The 18,690-nt window shown below is 45.2% G+C and overlaps 1 protein-coding gene across 1 annotated transcript in view; it reads right to left on the bottom strand.

The window, feature by feature from the left end:
• Positions 1-18,690, bottom strand: part of Mipep (mitochondrial intermediate peptidase) — a 125,882-nt gene that overhangs the window by 36,505 nt on the left and 70,687 nt on the right. Inside the window, exon 17 of the mRNA XM_051160657.1 lies at positions 675-796. Coding sequence (XP_051016614.1) covers positions 675-796 — 122 coding nt within the window. The remainder of the gene's footprint in view (positions 1-674; positions 797-18,690) is intronic.

Here is an 18,690-nt window from a genome sequence, read left to right as displayed (position 1 = left end):
TCCTGATGAAGGACACATGGGGCAAGGCTTCAGGGGCCCCGAGAGGCCAGACAGCAGGGAGTGAGGAAAGGAACTGAGCGAAGGTGAACAGGAGAGCAGCGCTTCTCCTCAGGACTGCCCATTTCCCCAAAGAGAGGCATTCAAAGCAGGAAGAGGTTCATTTCCAGAAACAAACTTAGTGTTAATGGCAATACACCAGTGCTACAGGCGAGGGAAACAAAACAAGTCCTGGGGTGGACAGGAGAGGGGTGTCCTTAGCCTGGAGCTGCAGTTACCTAGATTTGGCAAGAAAGCCTTAGGAAAGTGCCAGGAGTCACAGGGCTGCTTGGAATGCAGTCCAGGGCTGCTTTGAGAGATGCTGGGAACCCTCACACAGGGACCCATTGACACCTGGGGACAGCAGGCAAGGCCCATGTAAGACTTAAGAGCTACACAGGACGGGAAAGTTCGTGATCATATCAGGAGGCAGAAGGGCTCACTGGAAGGAGAGGCCTAAGAAGAGGTTAATCAGTGTTCCTGCCCACTGCCAGAATCAGAGTTCTAAGCAACTGACACTGGATGCTGTGAGTGCCTGCGTGCGTGCGTGCGTGCATGTGTGTACGTGCATGTGTTGCATCTTGTGGATTGAGAAGGGAATATTTCATTAATTCCACCCCAACACACACCCTTGTTACCTGTTAAAAGGATCCTGTAGGAAGCACTCCTTCCACACCATGGACGCTACAGCCCGGGACATCAGGTATGAGTAATATTTGGCACCATATCCTACGAGGTGGCTGAACCTTAGCTGCCAGGCCTGTCAAAACAGAAACCCAGCACAGGAGCTGAGAACAGCATACACACAAAGGTCAAATGTCCCAATTTAAATCCCGCCCCAAAGGGTCATGCCACTCACGATATCAATATTGTCATATCTGTAGACTGTTATGTGCTTACTTGTGTCTCCCTAAACTGTGTCTGAATGAACTGAAGTTATAAGTCAATACTTTTGACTGAACTTTTTCTAGATTGCTTTAATTTTACGTGTGAGTGTTTTGCCTGCATGTATATGCGCCACACTCCCGCCTCGCACCCACGGAGGTTAGAAGAGGGTGTTGGGTCCCCTGGAACTAGAGTTACAGGTGTTTGTGAGCCACCATGTAGGTGCTGGGAATTAAACCAGCCAGGTTCTCTGCAAGAACATATTCTCGTAACCACTGAGCCATCTTCTCCAGCCCACGATGTGGCTGTATTTGGAGACTGGTCCCTTAAAGAACTGAAGAGGTTAAAGTGAATCTGGTGTCCTCGGAAAAGGACCTTTGGACAAAGATCCTAGAGACCTGTGCACAGATGAAAGACTGAGGCCAGGAAGGTTCCATTTGCAGTACAAGAACAGGGCCTCAGAAGGAGACAAGCTGACACCCGGCCTTCGGCCTCAGGAGCCTGGCACCACTACCATCCTTCAGTTCTTTAGATGATGCGGCCAGGATGCCCTTTTCTGACACCCTACGCACATGAATGCGTACATAAAAACAACTTCACCTAAGGTGTGAACACAACCTTCAGACATACAGAAATATGTTTTACTGTATTTGGTTAATTTCTTTTCACTGATTTTAATTACTTATTACATTTTATTTCATATAGAAACCTAGAAAGAAAGCAATGTCATGTCATGACTCGTTCTTGATTATCCGACTCTGCACCCACTGTTTGCTGGGCAGCCTCAGTTCAGGTGGGGGTTTTCCTAAAGCTGAAAGTTCCCATATTTTTATTATGTCACTTTATGGTATTCCATGCCGTTTTATGACAAAGCCAAAAGTCCTAGAGTAGGAGGGGAACGGGGGAGAGAATTAAGAGGTCTGAACCACACAGAATTGAAGAATGCATTACTTTTAGGAAAGAGTGCATTAAGAATCTAAGGTAGCCATGGCACTGCAGCCTCAGGAGGCAGAAGAAAGCTTTGGGTCCTCCGGTCTCTACCTCCCCATCGCTGGGTAACAGCGAGCTTCTTATGTGGGTGTGAGCCCTCACACTCATGCAGCAAGTACTTTACTGGCTATGCCATCTTCCTGGCCTCCACAGTGGTTTTTAAAAGGAGAGCTAAGTAACCCAGGACCACCTGCAGTCAGATTTCAGTACAGCTAATCCTGACTAGCTATACTTTTAGCCAAAAGGGTGGTTCTCCGGAATGCATTTAAAACGTACACAGAGTTCTGCCGTCTGCCTTACCTGGGAGTGGAGGGGGCACGCATGCTTTTATGATATGCTGGAATCTTAATCTACACCTGGGATTTTCGCGGAGAGCAATTTGGCTGTGGTGTGATGGGACTTTTGGCAGCACACAGCTTGCTGCTTTAGCACTGACACTTCACCAGGGCGTCAGTTCCAACTTCTCACAGAATCAGCAGCACTGGGGGCCAAGGGGCTTTGTGTTCTGTCTTCCAGGTGACCCACAGAACCAGCTAGCAGCTGCAGCAGGGCAGGTGTCCAGGGCAGATTCCTGCAGGGTACCCTTTTGCTCTAGCAGCCCACTCCAACAGCAACTGGACTGAGCCAAGGAATGTCTAGGTTCCTTAGTTTCAACTCGCAGGTGAGCCCCATACAAACAGCAGGATAAAAGGAGACCTTCCAGGACAGGACAGACATCAGGGGCACGGGGACAGCCCTGCACTGCAGCGTGCAGCCTCACCACCGTCTCACTCTCTAATTACAACCCAGAGCTTGATTCTAAGCCCTTCTTTTACCTGAAGACACACTAAGAAATTATGCCTACCTGACACCTTTCATCTGAGGTCCATAAGCTCATGGCTAAGACCTGCAATTACACTGCTGTTTGAACACAATTACTAGATTCCTGCTAAATCAACCTAATATTAAGTTCTTGTTTCCATTTCACTTTCATCTGAAAAAATGAAAAGACATTATTCTTTCTGGAATGAGGCATCATTTCTCCTTTAAGTCTTCTTCCTGAAAGGTATTTAACAAAGCGCATAGTTCTCACCTCCCCTCAATGTTTACGAAACACACGTAAGCCGGCAACACAGACGTGTGAGTGCTCACACTGGCCCAGCATGACGCTAACTCTTGCTGAGGGTCACATGGCCAGCATCTCATCTGCAGGGAGTGGAAGCACGGACCCTGCGCCCTGCAGCAGAGCTTACAGAGGACTCATGCCCTTCCCTGACTCCACAGCTTTATACAAACAAAAGGGACATTGTGGCTGTCTACTACTGTCCCCTTTGAACTTGACTGAGGAACTTGTGCATTCAGCACTCATTAACCATGTGTTAAATGTTGAACAACGAAATTCATCATTCCTCTTAATTTTACTATTAAATATAGCACACATCATTTCATTTCCAGTGACACATGAATGTGTTACTGCCTAAAATGCACCTGAGACAAGTTATCACTGGAGCATCTCAGACTGCATGAGAGTACAGTGTTCTTTGTTTCTGGTGTGTGCCACTCAACGTGGAGCACTTGCTGGTCCAGGTCTGGACTCACACAACCCTGTTCAGGAACACTACAGGAGTGTGATGGTAGCTGGCTAGGCACTCTGGGCTTCTACAGGGACAGTCAGTGTTGTGCAAGGTTGGACCCTGAAGCCCAGGAGCAACCCTGGATTATTAAATATCCATTACAGACAAGAGGATGCTATAGTACAAAAACCAAATTTCAATCTCAGGCTATTTGGTCTCTTGAGAATATTTCTCTGACTACATTAACTGTTAGATGTAAAATAAAACTGAGGCTGGCAAGGTGGCTCAGGGAGTAAAGGCGCTTGGTAACAAGACTGATAACCTGGTTTTCAACCTATGGGACCCTCAGGGTGGGAAGAACTGACTCCTACAAGGTGTCCTCTGACCTCTAGATGTGTGCTGTGGCACACAAGTGCCTGTCTCTACACACACACACACACACACACACAGACACACACACAGTATTAAAAATAATAAAAAAGATTACCAAAATCCATGACACTATAGTACCTTAACAGAAGAATTTCACATTGCAATATACAGTAAATAAATAAAACAGCCACTCTAGGCAATCATACCTGGCTCAATCTATCCCGCCAAAAACTCTTTATGATCAGAATGTGCTCCTTGTTTCAGCCTGCAGACTATGGCAACGGTGCTGACGTCACACTGATGAGTGTGTTACAGGGGATTCCTCGCTATCCCTTCCCTTGCAGACGTGACAGCATCACACTGCCTCATGGGGATGTTCTGTGGCTCACAGGAAAGAGAGTAAGAGTCCACATGGTCTTTTCACCTGGAAGCCTGCTGCAGGCAGGCAGCACACAGATCCTTTTTAGTGTCTTATGACTGGCAGTTTCTGCAGTAGGTATTCACAGAGATAAACTCCTTGAAGAATCAGACACAAATACCTGCTTTTTATACACGATTTACATGTGGCAGTCCAATTCTTATCTCTAATTTCCCATGATCATGATCACTAAAGTTACAAGGACATCAGGAAATAAGCAATGTAACCTACCACATACCCCACATCCCACCTCTGAATTTCTGAAGTGACAAATCAGAATGAAGACAATGCCATTATCAACTTCATTGACTTTCTCGGGGACCAGGCTGAGGCGCACATGTGGTTCTGAAGGGTGCTGGACAGTCACACAGCCTCATTCTGAGGCCCAAAGTCTCCAGTCATGCCTTCACGTCCACATACTTACCTTCTTCACCTAATAGCTCTAACTGCTACTCACAGTTCCCCGGGCAGGGGATGCACAGCTTCCTAGACTTACTTTCTAGCTGTCCTGGTGACCTAGCCTCCGATTCATCTGAACCTAAGCAACCATCACACACTGCTGGTGGGGACCACGCTAGCCACACGCAAACAAAAGCAAGGCTCTCTGACAGCCATGTGTCCTGACGAAGAAACTGAGTTCACTGGCTGAGAAAAACCCCTCAGCCCAGGAGCTGTGTAGTTCTACCCTTCCTCCCACCTGTCATCCCGGGAAGGCATTCCAGAAGTTTATTAACTGCACGTTCTCAAGTATCGCCCAGGGCGGCAACAGTCCATCAGCTGCAGATCCTGTTTCTACCTGCGTCCTGATGGCAGGGCTGCCAGAAATGAAACACGCGACTGATCCTCTGAAATTACCAGGGTCGCCTGCTTTCTATCATCATGTCATCAATCCTCCCTGACTGCCTCCTCTGAAGAAAGTCCAAAATTCCTTAAGTGATGGCTTGTACAACCCTTTTCCCACAAAGGTAGAAACTGTTATCATTGTGGCTGAAACACAAGGAGCGCCTGGCTAATACCAAACAGAGGAGACCCAATACCATTAGTTAGAACCAAGACACACATAAAGCAACGTGCATCGTAACAGTAGCAGTGTCACAGCACTGTACATTATGTTTCAGAAGAGCTGTCTAACAATACTGGGATATTCTCTCATATGCTTAAAATCAGAAGCTCTAGATATAATCTCCCAAAGGGTCAGCAAGTAAGATGCCGTGACATGAACAGGTGGCCTTATATTTCCTTCAAAACTCATTCTATTTAGTACTAAGAAGACCATGCCTGGCAGTAAGTTATCCCTGACTCTACAGCAATGTGCTGTCCTTGTTCATGGGAGCAGACTAAGGCCATCAAGGACGACCTCTGACAGTGCTCCATGAGCCAAGCATTGTGTCAATATCGAGTCCCTGCCCCCTTTTGATCTTTTGTCTGATTTTTGTCAATGAGGAAAACTAGGTTATTGTAGAAGTTAAGAACATAACATGAGATCATAAGTGGCACAGCTAGAACTCAGGCCCTGGTCTGCTTTATCATCAAGTTATTTATCCCTTCAATGTAGCACTTCAACTCTGGATTTCTATATGGGCATAGCATTATAGCACTAGAAACACAGGAAGACCACCTGGTTTCCAATCTGATCTATACCTACTTGGTGACCATTATTTTTTTAAATGAAAAGAGATATTTTTATACAAAAATTTGATTACAGTTCCCTTCCCCCAACCCCTCCCAGATTCTCCCAAATTCTCAACCCACACAAATCCACACCTTCTCTTTCTCTCGTTAAAATACAAACAGGCATGTAAAATAATAACAATAAGATAAAAAGAACAGTAAAAAAGTATCAAAACACACACATACACACACACACACACACACACACACACACACACACACACACACACTCCCACTCACAGAATCCATGAAACAAAATCAGAAACCACAATATGTAAGCAAAACCTGTAAGGTCAAAAAAAAAAAAAAAAAAAAAAAAAACGCACAGGCAAAGCATTGTGAAAGGGGAAAAATACCTTCAGAAAACACCACTGAGTTCATCTTGTGTAGCTATCTACTGCTGGGCACAAAGCCTCCTCTTATGTGTGGACTCATTAGAGAAAACTAAAAGTTTTTCCTTTGTGGGCAGTTATCAGTTAGGGATAGCTCCTGGGCTAGGGATGGAGGCTTGTGTCTATTTTCCCTCACAGTACTAGGACCCCATCTGTCTTGGGCCTGTGCACCCTGTGCATGCTGCCAAATAGACTCATATATGCCACATGAGTCCTGCTGTGTCTAGAAGGCCTTGTTTCTTTGATGTCACTCATCCTCTCTGGCTGTTAGGATAAGGCTCTTTCTGCCTCTTCTTCAGCACTGTTTCTTGACCCCTGAGGGAGGGATTTGATGGAGACATCCCATTTAGGGCTGAATGTTCCAAAGTCTCTCACTCTGTGTACATTGTCCATCAACATTGACTTTTAATTGAGACAAAAGTCATATACCCTGTAATTCATCTTAGAGCATGTAATCCTGCGAGTCTTAGTTTAGTATACAGTCACGCACCCTCACTCTCTGATCACAAAGCACGTCAACAATCACCAAGACACCACACGTCCATTAGTGACCACTCTTCTCCATTCCTCCTCACCTAGTCTCTGACAATCACCGAACCTGGGGCTGGAGAGATGGCTCAGAGATTAAGAGCATTGACTGTTCTTCCAGAGGTCCTGAGTTCAATTCCCAGCACCCACATGGCAGATCATAACTGTCTGTAACTCCAAGATCTGACACCCTCATATAGATATACATGCAAACAAAACACCAAAGCACATAAAATAAAAATTTTTTAGAAAGAAAGAAAAGAAAATCACTGAACTCAAAAGGATTAACTATTCTAGACCTTTCCCAGAAATAGATCATAACATGGTCTTTTGTGCCTGGCTTCTCTTATTGCACTTGGTGTCTTCAAGGATTTCCTATGTTGTAATATGCACCAATGCTTCATTATTTTCATGACAGACTAATATTTCAGTGTGTAGATACAAGTACCCATGCGCATACTGATGGATGTATATATTGCTTCCAACTTTTAGATAGCTGGGCAGTTTTTGATCTGTAACACTTTGCTTCCACATTAGGTCAAAATGCTTAAATAAGAAAAGCAGTACTACCAAAGAAGAGAGAGAAAGAAGACAAAAAAAAAAAAAAAAAAAAAAAAAGTCACTAGGAAATTGAAAACGTGAAACAGGTGACCTCGCAGCACATGCCAATCCCACCCATCAGCAGAGGCCCTCCGCAGCTCTCTGCAGCCAGCACTTGCAAGCATACGTGCCTTCCCAACACCTTAATGGGATGCAGGCATCCCACGACATTCCAAATCCCTACCTCTCCGCCTCTACTGCTCCTAGCTGCACGCAATCTGACTCTCACCTAAACAGAACAAAATCATATTCACTTTTTAAGTTAGTTTTAGCTAACCACTCTCAGCTGTACTACCCTAGAAACAAGGACAGTACACTTCATAAGCTGTCATTATGAAGTAATTCCGACTGCTGAGCTAGAATATTACAGCAAGGCTAGCTGTTGTCCTCTGAGAACACACTATGGCTGTGGGGAGTGTCCCCGTGGGGGAGGCTATCAAGTTGTTCCAAGTGATGCTCTGGTAGATAGTCTGGAATTAGCATCAGGACTCTGAGGAGCTGTGAGAAAGGCCACTGTGAGATCACAGCTCCACGGGCAGCCAGTTCCTCAGAAGCCAGATGATGCTCCTGGCTGACCATCCTCACTGCGCATGAGCTCCTGGCTGACCATCCTCACTGCGCGTGAGCTCTTGGCTGACCATCCTCACTGCGCATGAGCTCCTGGCTGACCATCCTCACTGCGCGTGAGCTCCTGGCTGACCATCCTCACTGCGCGTGAGCTCTTGGCTGACCATCCTCACTGCGCGTGAGCTCTTGGCTGACCATCCTCACTGCGCGTGAGCTCTTGGCTGACCATCCTCACTGCGCGTGAGCTCTTGGCTGACCATCCTCACTGCGCGTGAGCTCTTGGCTGACCATGCTCACTGCGCGTGAGCTCTTGGCTGACCATCCTCACTGCGCATGAGCTCCTGGCTGACCATCCTCACTGCGCGTGAGCTCTTGGCTGACCATGCTCACTGCGCATGAGCTCTTGGCTGACCGTCCTCACTGCGCATGAGCTCTTGGCAGACCATGCTCACTGAGAGTGAGCTCTTGGCTGACTGTCCTCACTGCGCGTGAGCTCTTGGCTGACCATGCTCACTGAGAGTGAGCTCTTGGCTGACCGTCCTCACTGCGCGTGAGCTCTTGGCTGACCATGCTCACTGAGAGTGAGCTCTTGGCTGACCGTCCTCACTGCGCGTGAGCTCTTGGCTGACCATGCTCACTGAGAGTGAGCTCTTGGCTGACCGTCCTCACTGCGCGTGAGCTCTTGGCTGACCATGCTCACTGAGAGTGAGCTCTTGGCTGACCGTCCTCACTGAGAGTGAGCTCTTGGCTGACCATGCTCACTGCGCGTGAGCTCTTGGCTGACCATGCTCACTGCGCGTGAGCTCTTGGCTGACCATGCTCACTGCGCGTGAGCTCTTGGCTGACCATGCTCACTGCGAGTGAGCTCTTGGCTGACCATGCTCACTGCGCGTGAGCTCTTGGCTGACCATGCTCACTGCGAGTGAGCTCTTGGCTGACCATCCTCACTGCGAGTGAGCTCTTGGCTGACCATGCTCACAGCATCCGGCGCTGCCCACTTGCTCTCAAGGCAGTGATGCTCTGAACTACAGCAGAGCTGTGTTTTGTCCTCCAGTTTTCTCTGTGTTTCTATCTTCACTTTAACGTAATAAGCAGCTGGTTACTGTTTGGGGGATGTGCTGGGTTTCAAGAGGGAAAATGAGCTAGAAGTGGTTCTGAGAATGTAAACTACATGTGATTTACACACAGCCCTTGCTGCCCTTTAACAGACTCGGCGATGTGAAAGTATTTAGACTGTACTTTGGGTAAGTGGAAAAAAGTCTCTGCTGCAATTGTATAAATCATTTCAAATGCTGTTTCTTTCTGGCTTTTAAGGGTCTGAGTTTTTCTACATGATCTGAGAAAGTTTGGTTCACTTTTCACTCCCCATAAATCAGAGAATATTTCAAAGCTTCCTGGAGACACAGAAAAACATACACATGTGAAAAGAAAGATTGCATCAGTGCTAAGTTGGGGTCTGGAGACAGTGTCCGGAAAGCAGCTAGCACTCTTTTCTAATTAGTCACCACACTCATTACAAGTGAAGGTGTGTCGGAGGTAAATTACTTTAACACATGGTCTTATAAGGCCTTTAGAAAGACACATACCTGCCATCTGGCCACCTAAACAACTAGCTAGGCATTGCAGTGAGGACCTCTGGTGGCCTGGCAAGTGGCTATTCTTAAAAAGCAGAGAGGACTATCAAATCCCAGAGGACACCAGGCTGAACACACAATGAGATCCCTACTGGAATAAGTCTATTGCCATTTCCTGTTCTGGCCCACTCTGTGAGCAGCTGATTAGTCTATTTTCCCACACACACTATTTTTATAACTTAAATTCCCTCTCAACCTAAACCTCCATTATTCCACTACCAACAACAACACTGCCTGTCATCTGTACTGTGTTGACCATGCCACCATCACAATGACTTCATGTTGTATCAGTGCAACAAAGTACCCCACAAGAACAACTCAAGAGGAAAAAGATGATTCTGACTCACAATTTGCGGGTGTAGTCAGGCATGGGGGAGGCTGGCAGCACGGAGGTGACTCACAGTTTGTGGGTGTAGTCAGACGTGGGGAAGGCTGAGAGTTTATGTAAGTGTGTTAACCCATGTACAAGGTACCTAGGGTATTCATAAACTTCTCAAAAATGGGAGTTTATGTAAGTGTGTAAACCCAGGAACTAATGCCTAGGGTATACATAAGTTTATTTTAGGCTTAATGCCTTCTCTTCTTTTGCTCAGGCAACTGGCTTGTCTCTAAAACAGGGTACATTTCCGCAGGAGACAGGTAGCGGCTTAACCTATCCATCAGGTGCCACAGACCCTAGAGAAGGACATTCAGTCTAAAAAGGTGGAAGTGTCCATTCTCTATGGAGAGAAGGGCTGAGACAAAAACACCTGCAAGTGTGAAAACCCAAGTACAAGGTGCCTAGGGTATGCATAAGTTTATTTAAGGCTTAATGCCTTGTCTTCTTTTGCTCAGAGCAACTGACTTGTCTCTAAAATGGGGTGCATTTCCTCGGGAGACAGGTAGCGGCCTAACCTATCCATCAGGTGCCACAGAGCCTAGAGAAGGACATTAAGAACTACACAATCTTGCTTTGATTTCAACTAAATAATGATTGTATGTTCTTTGGTAATGGTAATATTATGCTTTCTTTTTGAAAGAGGTCAAAATAAAACAGACCTGGATGAAAGGGAGACTACTGACTTAAGTCAGTCTATACGTACATGAACTCAAACTACAGTACTAGCTTCGATTGTTCTGTGCATCCTACACACCTTATGAATTTATACTTTTAGAATTGTATAATGCTTGTGAGAAATTATATAATTTCAGAATTAAAGTACCAGACACTGATGCTGGATCAGACCCGACAGGATTCATCCTCCAGCATGCTGAGATGCTGACATCCTGCGTTCCTCATGTTCCATTCACAAGTGCTTCGGTTGCTGTTGTCTTCAGAACAGAATAGCTCCTAAGACAGCTTTGGAAAAAGTCCTGATTCCAATTGGTCCAGCATTTCAGACCATCCCACACAGGACTTTTATTAAGCCTGAACTTCTCAATATTTAGAGACTGGACTACAAATGCTATCTCAGCTTGTTTAACCTTTTTCCTAGTTTTATTTGGGCCCCTGTATAGGAATTATTCGTCCCAAATCAGCCTGAAGAAGCCTTAAAAAGAGAACGCCATCCTATTTTCCTTAAAGGAGGGTGGATAAGGCTTTGGGCTATGGATGTTTATCTTCACTGGGAATTGATTGTGTTATTATTGATTTTATTCAGAGAAAGAACAAGGTGAGACTCAGAGATTTTTTTCTCTGAAAATATAAAAATATATAGGAATGATAAGATTGTTTTGTGGTTATTGTGTATATATATTGCATATTGGTGTAATGATATAAATGTATAGGTAAAAGGGTTTTTTTTTCATTAGAGTAAAAGGGGGAATTGTGGAGGAATGTTGAGTGAATGTTTCAACCGTCAATAAAGCACTGTTTAGCCAATCAGCTGGGCAGAAGGACAGGAAGTGGAAGGTGGGACTTCCTAGAGGGGAAGAAGAGTTTGACGGTTGGAAGAGGATGGTGAGGCTTGACAAGGACCAGCCAGGGGTCATAGTGGCAAGTGCTTGGAATATATGTGTGTTATAAGGTTTGGAGTAGTTTAGTTTAGTTGACTAGTAGATTAGATTCAGTTCAGACTCTGCCCAGCGAAGTGCTGGCAGCTTTAAAGTATGTTTCAGTCTCCCTGTGTCAGTTATTTGTCTTGTAGGCTGAATGGATACAAATGACTGTAACAGAGTGTCACTGTCACAGAGCAGGCCATAATGGATTCATTCCAATTTGTTTTTGTACACGTGAGGATTGAGCCTACAGTTTTTTTTTATTCATATTTCTTTTCTTAGCATGAATCCACCCCAAGTGGGTTAGGTGGGTATATGAGCTCTTCAGGTTACTGATCCTTCCGGTCAAACCTGTGTATACATATTCATGAACAAATTGTTAATGCACAAAGTGGCTACTATCTGATACACAAATGCAGCATTCCATGTTGTTCCAATGTCATTCTGAGTGCTAGAAAAATTGAACAATTTTCCCATGTTTGAATAATTATATAACTGTATAATATGTTCAAAATATATACAAGCAACTTAATAATAAATGATATATATCTGTCTTTCCTGGCCTATGCTTTGCCCACTATCTTTTGTTCTACTGTCATTGTTTCAGGAAAGCAAACTACTACAAACCAGAGAGCCCCAGTCCAGTGCTATTGCATATTTGTGGAACTGTCTGTGATGCCTTGGGGCAGCATTTAATCCTCACTCTGTGGTCTCTCCCTGTTCAACACACATCAGGCTTCTGTAACTGCCCTTTGCAAACTATGAAAACTCATCATATCTAGGCCCCTTTTCTGACTCCCAGTGTCTAAAGAATGGGAGGTCCCAGGGTAGATTCACCCCACTCCATGCACTGACCCCACCTCTCCACCAGTCCCACTCCAATGTCATGTAGGCACTCAACAGGGGCCACTCACTGCCCCACTGTTCTGAGCCACTTCTCTCAGTGCCAAGACAAGCCATCCACTTGGCTGATCCCTAAGAGTGCTGAGCACCTCACTCTCCAACCTATTCTCTCATTACCTTCTGCTGAGCTCTCTAAAATCCAGTCACTGGCAAAACCACATGTGTTTTCACTGATCATCTTTGACTGTCCCCTTCTCCTGAGTCCACTGAAAATACGACCATCTTTATAATGCTGGCTTCCTTCTCCACGCCCTACCAGTCACAAGTCTGGAGGAACAGTCTTTGTGTTCCAGACCACCCTGCTTTGTTCCTTGGACCCCCGCCCCCCCCAGCTCTCACTTCCCCAATAGTGGACTAGGATGACCTACACTAATGTTACTCCTGTCAACCAGCATTGTAGCTCATGATCCTTGACCCTTGACCTCCGATGGGCCTGTGTTCTCAATGCTCCCCAGAGTCCTCACTACCTCAACACAACCTTTGTCCCTGATCGCCATTCTCAAGTGGTCCCTTTCTTTCATGTCCCCACTCAGTTTGTCAGTCTTCTATCAGAATCTGTCACCCAGATGACAGACAATGAAGTGGTCTGCGATCGTCTGGAGAACCATCAAATGAAAGCACAGGGAGACCATGCTCAGCCTCTAGAAAGGCGGGAATCAGAAGAGCCAGCCGTAGGGAGGACTGGGGACAACTCAGAACCAATGCGTATCTCAGCACTGCTGGAGGCAAGGACCTCAGGGTGATCACTTAGCAACAGTGTTGGCCAACAACTAACAGAGATAAACCCTTATACTCACCAAAAGACTAAGAAAGTACTCATAAGAACCTGTTCATTGCTCTAACATACACCATTTCTGGCAATGCCACATATTGGGAGATTATTCTATTACTAATAGACATGTGAATATCTTGTTAGAGTTATTATGTCCTGCTGTAAAGCCTGGGTGAGAAGACCATGCAGAATCTCCAACCTAGGAGGAGCATCCAGGAGGCTGTGGAGGAGCCGCTGCTGTGTGTGCACCTGCTCACTGGGGAAGCTAGGGCATTGTTGCCTGCCTGGGAGGAAAACAGGAAGAGCAGTGGGAGGGAATCACTAAGAGCTGCAGAGCTGAGGACTTTCCATTTGACATTTGTAACTGTGCCACTCTCACCCAGGCTGCTCCCAGGGGAAGAGCTAAGGATCAGAAGGAAAAAAGACTTCATGCTGTGGGGCTTTTCACAGCTTATGAACTCTTAATCAAGTGCATAGCTTACCTTCCCCAAATGCCATTAAAATGTCCACTTAGTGCACTCAGTAGGAGCCCTTCTTAAAATGCCAGGCAGACAGCTTAGAGGCCCCAAGGGAAATCCCAGAGGTTCTTAGGCATTTGTAGAAGCCTCTCTGCATGCCTATCTCTCTGTGAGCAATAGAGGCCCTGTGGTCTGTGCATATCCCCTGTGGCTGATACTGTGATTGACCTTGAAGTCACCAGAATAAAGGCTGCCAGAAATAGAAACACAGGAGCATCGCTCAAAGCACAAAGCTTCTAATATTCTGGGGGGGGGGGGGGGGCTCTGCAGCAAATTACAGGCCAAAAGGGGGGCAAAACCACACACAGAAATCGAGAATAAAATGGACGCTGGTGACTTGGCTCAAAAGACTATTATTAAAAACAAAACAAAACCAAAACAAACAAACAAAAAAACCTAGACAACTGCGCGTTTTGAATGGATGAGATCTAGAGTTCAGTTCTCCCACAAGCTGAACCCTTAGAGGATTTTAGAGAATGAGTCAGTCGTTGAGATTAATGCTCCAGTCTACAGCACGTGTGTGTTTTAGTTATAAAGCCATAGTAAATCTGGCATGGCAGGCAAGGTAAACAAGTTCTCAGTTGTTTATGTAGCCAAAGAGGAAAGGAATTTAACACACCATTAACCACTTAGGTGTCTCTAGATATACACCAGACAGCTCTGTGTTGAAGATAAAGGAAAGCAAAGATAGGTGAGCATGGTTTTCTTTAATCTAACATTTGCTTACAACTTTAAATATTCAAAGGTAGAGTTCTACCCAAGCAAGACCTTCCCCTCACTGAGACCTTCCATTTGCAGGGTGGCTGGAACACAGGCCTGGGAGGAGACGGAACTGTTCCAAGAAAATGTTTCACCACAGAGTTTAAATTGACTATTCCTGAGAGAAGAGTAAATATTTAGCTCCTCCCCCCGTGACATATATAAATATATTCACATATATAAATATGTATATATCTGTGTGTATACATACACATACACATAAACGGGGGAGGGGGGTGAGGAGGAAAAAAAGAGTCACTCTAGGCCAAACTGGTCTCACTGTCCCAGCAATGCTCCTGCCTCAGCAGTCCAAGTGCTAGGATTACATGTGTGAGCCACCATGCCCAGCTAATAGTCTATTTTACATGCCATGTAAAGAGCCCCGTAAGTCCTCCTTCCACATCTCTGAGCAGGTGTGAAATGAAAGAAGCAAAGGTGGAAAGTGGCTTCAGATGTCTAGGCAAAGACATCCGCTGTGTGGTCATGGTTTCTTTTACCAGCCTTATTTTAAATATCATTAATGTAAAAAATACTCAAAGGCCCTTTAATCTAAATGGTAAAAATTATTTAATTATTATTCATTATGTCAGTAATAAGGCAGCGATACAGCCACCCCTAAAAGCCCTGATGATGGTGGGAAAAACAGGCAACACCAAAGCCATTCCAGAAGCATGTCATCGGAAACACGTCACTGCCCGGGGCAGAACTCAGGCCCCCTAAAACACGTGTGCACCCTCTGCACACACGTATGTACTTTCTGCACATGTACTAGGTAGCCTATAAAGGGAACTCCTCCTATCCCTCCCTTCCCTCGTGTGTCTCCTGAGACTGTCTCTGTATTCCCTAATAAGCCTCTCAAGTGGGTCGGCTGCGTGGCGTGATTTCCATTCCTCCATACAGCTCCGCCATCCACATCCTAACACATGATAGTCATGCTTCATCCATATTTTGAAAATAAAAACTAAAGAAAAAAAATGAAGCTTATTATTACCTGATGCAATAAGCAGTGATGCCAGTTCATATTGATGTTGGAACTAACCAATGACACATGTGGTCACCTGCCATGTGGATGCCCCGGGTTCCATCCCCAGCACCATTAAGTCAATTCATTCATTTGTGAAATTGCCTGTGAAAAGCTTTACATATTTAGAACTAAAATTGACGACAATTTTAATATACTTAAATACAAAAATACTCATTGGCATGCATTCTCTCTACAGTATATCAAGGTACATTATTCCTATACTTTCCACAAATAATTCAACAAAAAGTTCTTAAAAATTATCAAGTGAACAGAAAAAAAATCTCATAGTGGGTTACGTGGTACAAGTCTGTTAGGCAGGACTGTCTAGGTGGTGTAGCCTAACCATCTCCCAAGCCCTTCTCACTCCTCGTCCCAGGAAGCTGTAGGATGAGGAGGGCTGTGGGATGAGATTCCGGGGCACGCGCATGTGGTCTGCACAGCAGCTATGCAGCCCCCTTCAGCGCTGCAGCACACCACCTCCCAGCTGCCAAGTGAGCAGCTACTTTCCCTGGAACAGACAAGCCTGGCCACAGAAATGTCAGTTTAGGAATCTACTTCCTAACCAGGCAATTCCAACGTGGGAAGCCTGCAGATCACACCAAACCGTATGGCGAGCCTGCGTGTATTATGTCCTCCCTGGGAATCAGAGACCACATTCAAAGCAAGCACTTTATAAACAGCGTTCAAGCCACCATCCAGCCGACGCAACCCTAACATAATAAAGAGCAGAACACTACACTGCTGGGGCTGAAAGAGCAGAAGTAGAAAGGAAAACAGTATGTTTAAAATTGAGGGCTTTGCTGATGTTGAGAAAAGGCTGTCCCCATGAGAAGGGCATGTCCTGCACACCAGAGGCATCATCAGTCTAGCGTCTACGCTCGGCTCCCCAGCACAGTCACCCACAGATTCTCCTAGATCTCTAGATAGGAACAGCCTCAATCCACAGAGCTCGTGTCTTGACCTCTGTCCTGGGAGACAGGTATGGTGAGCCAACACCTAGACAGTCTAGTCACATGGCATCACACTTAGCACATTTCTTTTCTCTACAGAGGAGCCATTCCTCATGGACTCCATGTCCCCTGGCAGATGGCTCAGCAGTGTCACTTCCCAGGCTACTCCACCCAATCCCGAGGCTGGTGGCAGCTGAGCTGGGCTGTCAGGGCACTCTCCTGTTCTGCCAGCCTTCTTTTTCCTGTTGTTTCACTTCATAAGTCAGTTCTACTCAGATTGTTGGCCTCCGTGACACTTGCTGGCACAGCAGGGAGAGTCAGGGCCACTCGTGCTTGGACAAGGATGTAGAAGACTACAAGTTCCTCTTGCAAACCAGAAAGGTACCTTTTTTTTAAAAGGAAGAGTGGTGGTCTAAGAAGAGCTGTACCAGAAACACTGCTTTACCATCCACAGTTTGACAAAGCACTTTAAAGAACCAATGATAACACCAACATACCTTTCACATGAGAGTCAATTTGTTCATAGTCTGTACCAGAAAACACTCATTAAGCCAACTGGAAGGACAGAGAGGACAGGAATTCTCCCAGTCTTTCCTAGATATGATATCCCTCACCAACTTCAGAGCACATGGGAATGCAGAAACACAAACCCAGTCAGTGTGGTGGCCAGCACACACCTGTAGTCTTGATGCTTTGGTGGCTGAGGCAGGAGGCTGCGAGCTCCAGGACAGCCTGTGCTATATAGAGACCCTGTCTCAAAACACAGCAGCAACAAAGATTAAAAGCTAGAATACTAGAGCAGCAAAATTATAACCCTGTATACAATCTGGGTTAAAATGGAAGAAACGTGCAATCACTTTGAAGTAAAAGACTCTTAGGAGGGGACTCGGTGACTAAAATACGCAACAAGGACTTAGAGAGATGGCTCAGGGGTTAGCAGTGTGCACTCCCTTGTAGAGAGCTGCTGGAGCTCTGTCCCCAACACCCATGGAATGCCAAGACATCTACTCCTTGCTCTATCTCCAGAGGATCTGAAACCCTCTTCCAGACTCTGAGGGCACTTACACTCACACACATACACGTGTACATACGATTTTAAAATAAAAATATCTTGTTCTTAAAAAGCAATAAAACACCACTCATTAAGAGATAGAATATGTCAGGCATAGTGGCACATGGCTTTAAGGCCAGCATTTGGGAGGCAGAGGCAGGCGGGGATCTCTGTGAGTTTGAGGCCAGCTTGGTCTGTAAAGTGAGCTCCAGGACAGCCAGGGCTGTTACACAGAGAAACTCTGTCTAGAGAAAGAGAGCGGCGGGGTGGGGGGTTGGAGGGGGCAGGCAGGGGGGAGGCCAAGAGTACAACAGAAAATCATGTGGGACTATGACGTAAAATCACCTTATAACCAATTGAAGATGACTTGGATTCTGGTTTTGTTTTGGTTTTTTGTTTTTTCGAGACAGGGTTTCTTTAGGTAGCCTTTGCTGTCCTGGACTCGCTTTGTGGACCAGGCTGGCTTCGAACTCACAGTGATCCACCTGCCTCTGCCTCTTGAGTATGATGCCTGGCTTGGATTCTGTTTTATATTATTAACTAATATACATGTAAAGTGGTGTATACTGTTAACGAACACTTTCAGATGGCTTTCTTTAGTACCTTCAATTTTGTTTTATAAATTCCCACTAAGTCTAAAATTATCACTATTTCCACCTCGCAGGCGACTTAGTTATATGAATAGGAGGGATATCAAACCCTTCACTCACTGATATTGGTCTTGGCATCTTTATCTGTCAAAGGTTTCTTTGTCACTTCTTGAGGTCCTTATCAGTGTTTTGAAAGTTCATTTAAATTTAATTTAGTTGGCAAATCTTCTCAATTAGGGTCATCAATGTGTAATTTTATATTATTTACTATTATGTATCTTCTTGAAGTGTGGTGTTTAAATTAATATAATAATAATAATAATAATAATAACAATTATTATTATTATTATCATCATCATTATTATTATAAAAAGACTTGGATTTTTAGCATCAAACTACTGCTACACGGAAAAACAAGTCAAGTGAAAATTAACTTTCTCTGTTTTCCAAAGTGGTTTAGCACTCACATAATATTAATGAGATGCTGGTACAATAAGGCT

Source organism: Acomys russatus, chromosome 18 (assembly GCF_903995435.1).
Source record: "Acomys russatus chromosome 18, mAcoRus1.1, whole genome shotgun sequence".
In the NCBI taxonomy this organism is placed as follows: Eukaryota; Metazoa; Chordata; class Mammalia; order Rodentia; family Muridae; genus Acomys; species Acomys russatus.
The sequence above is the reverse complement of the archived record's forward strand: the minus strand, read 5'-3'. Positions and strand labels throughout refer to the sequence as shown.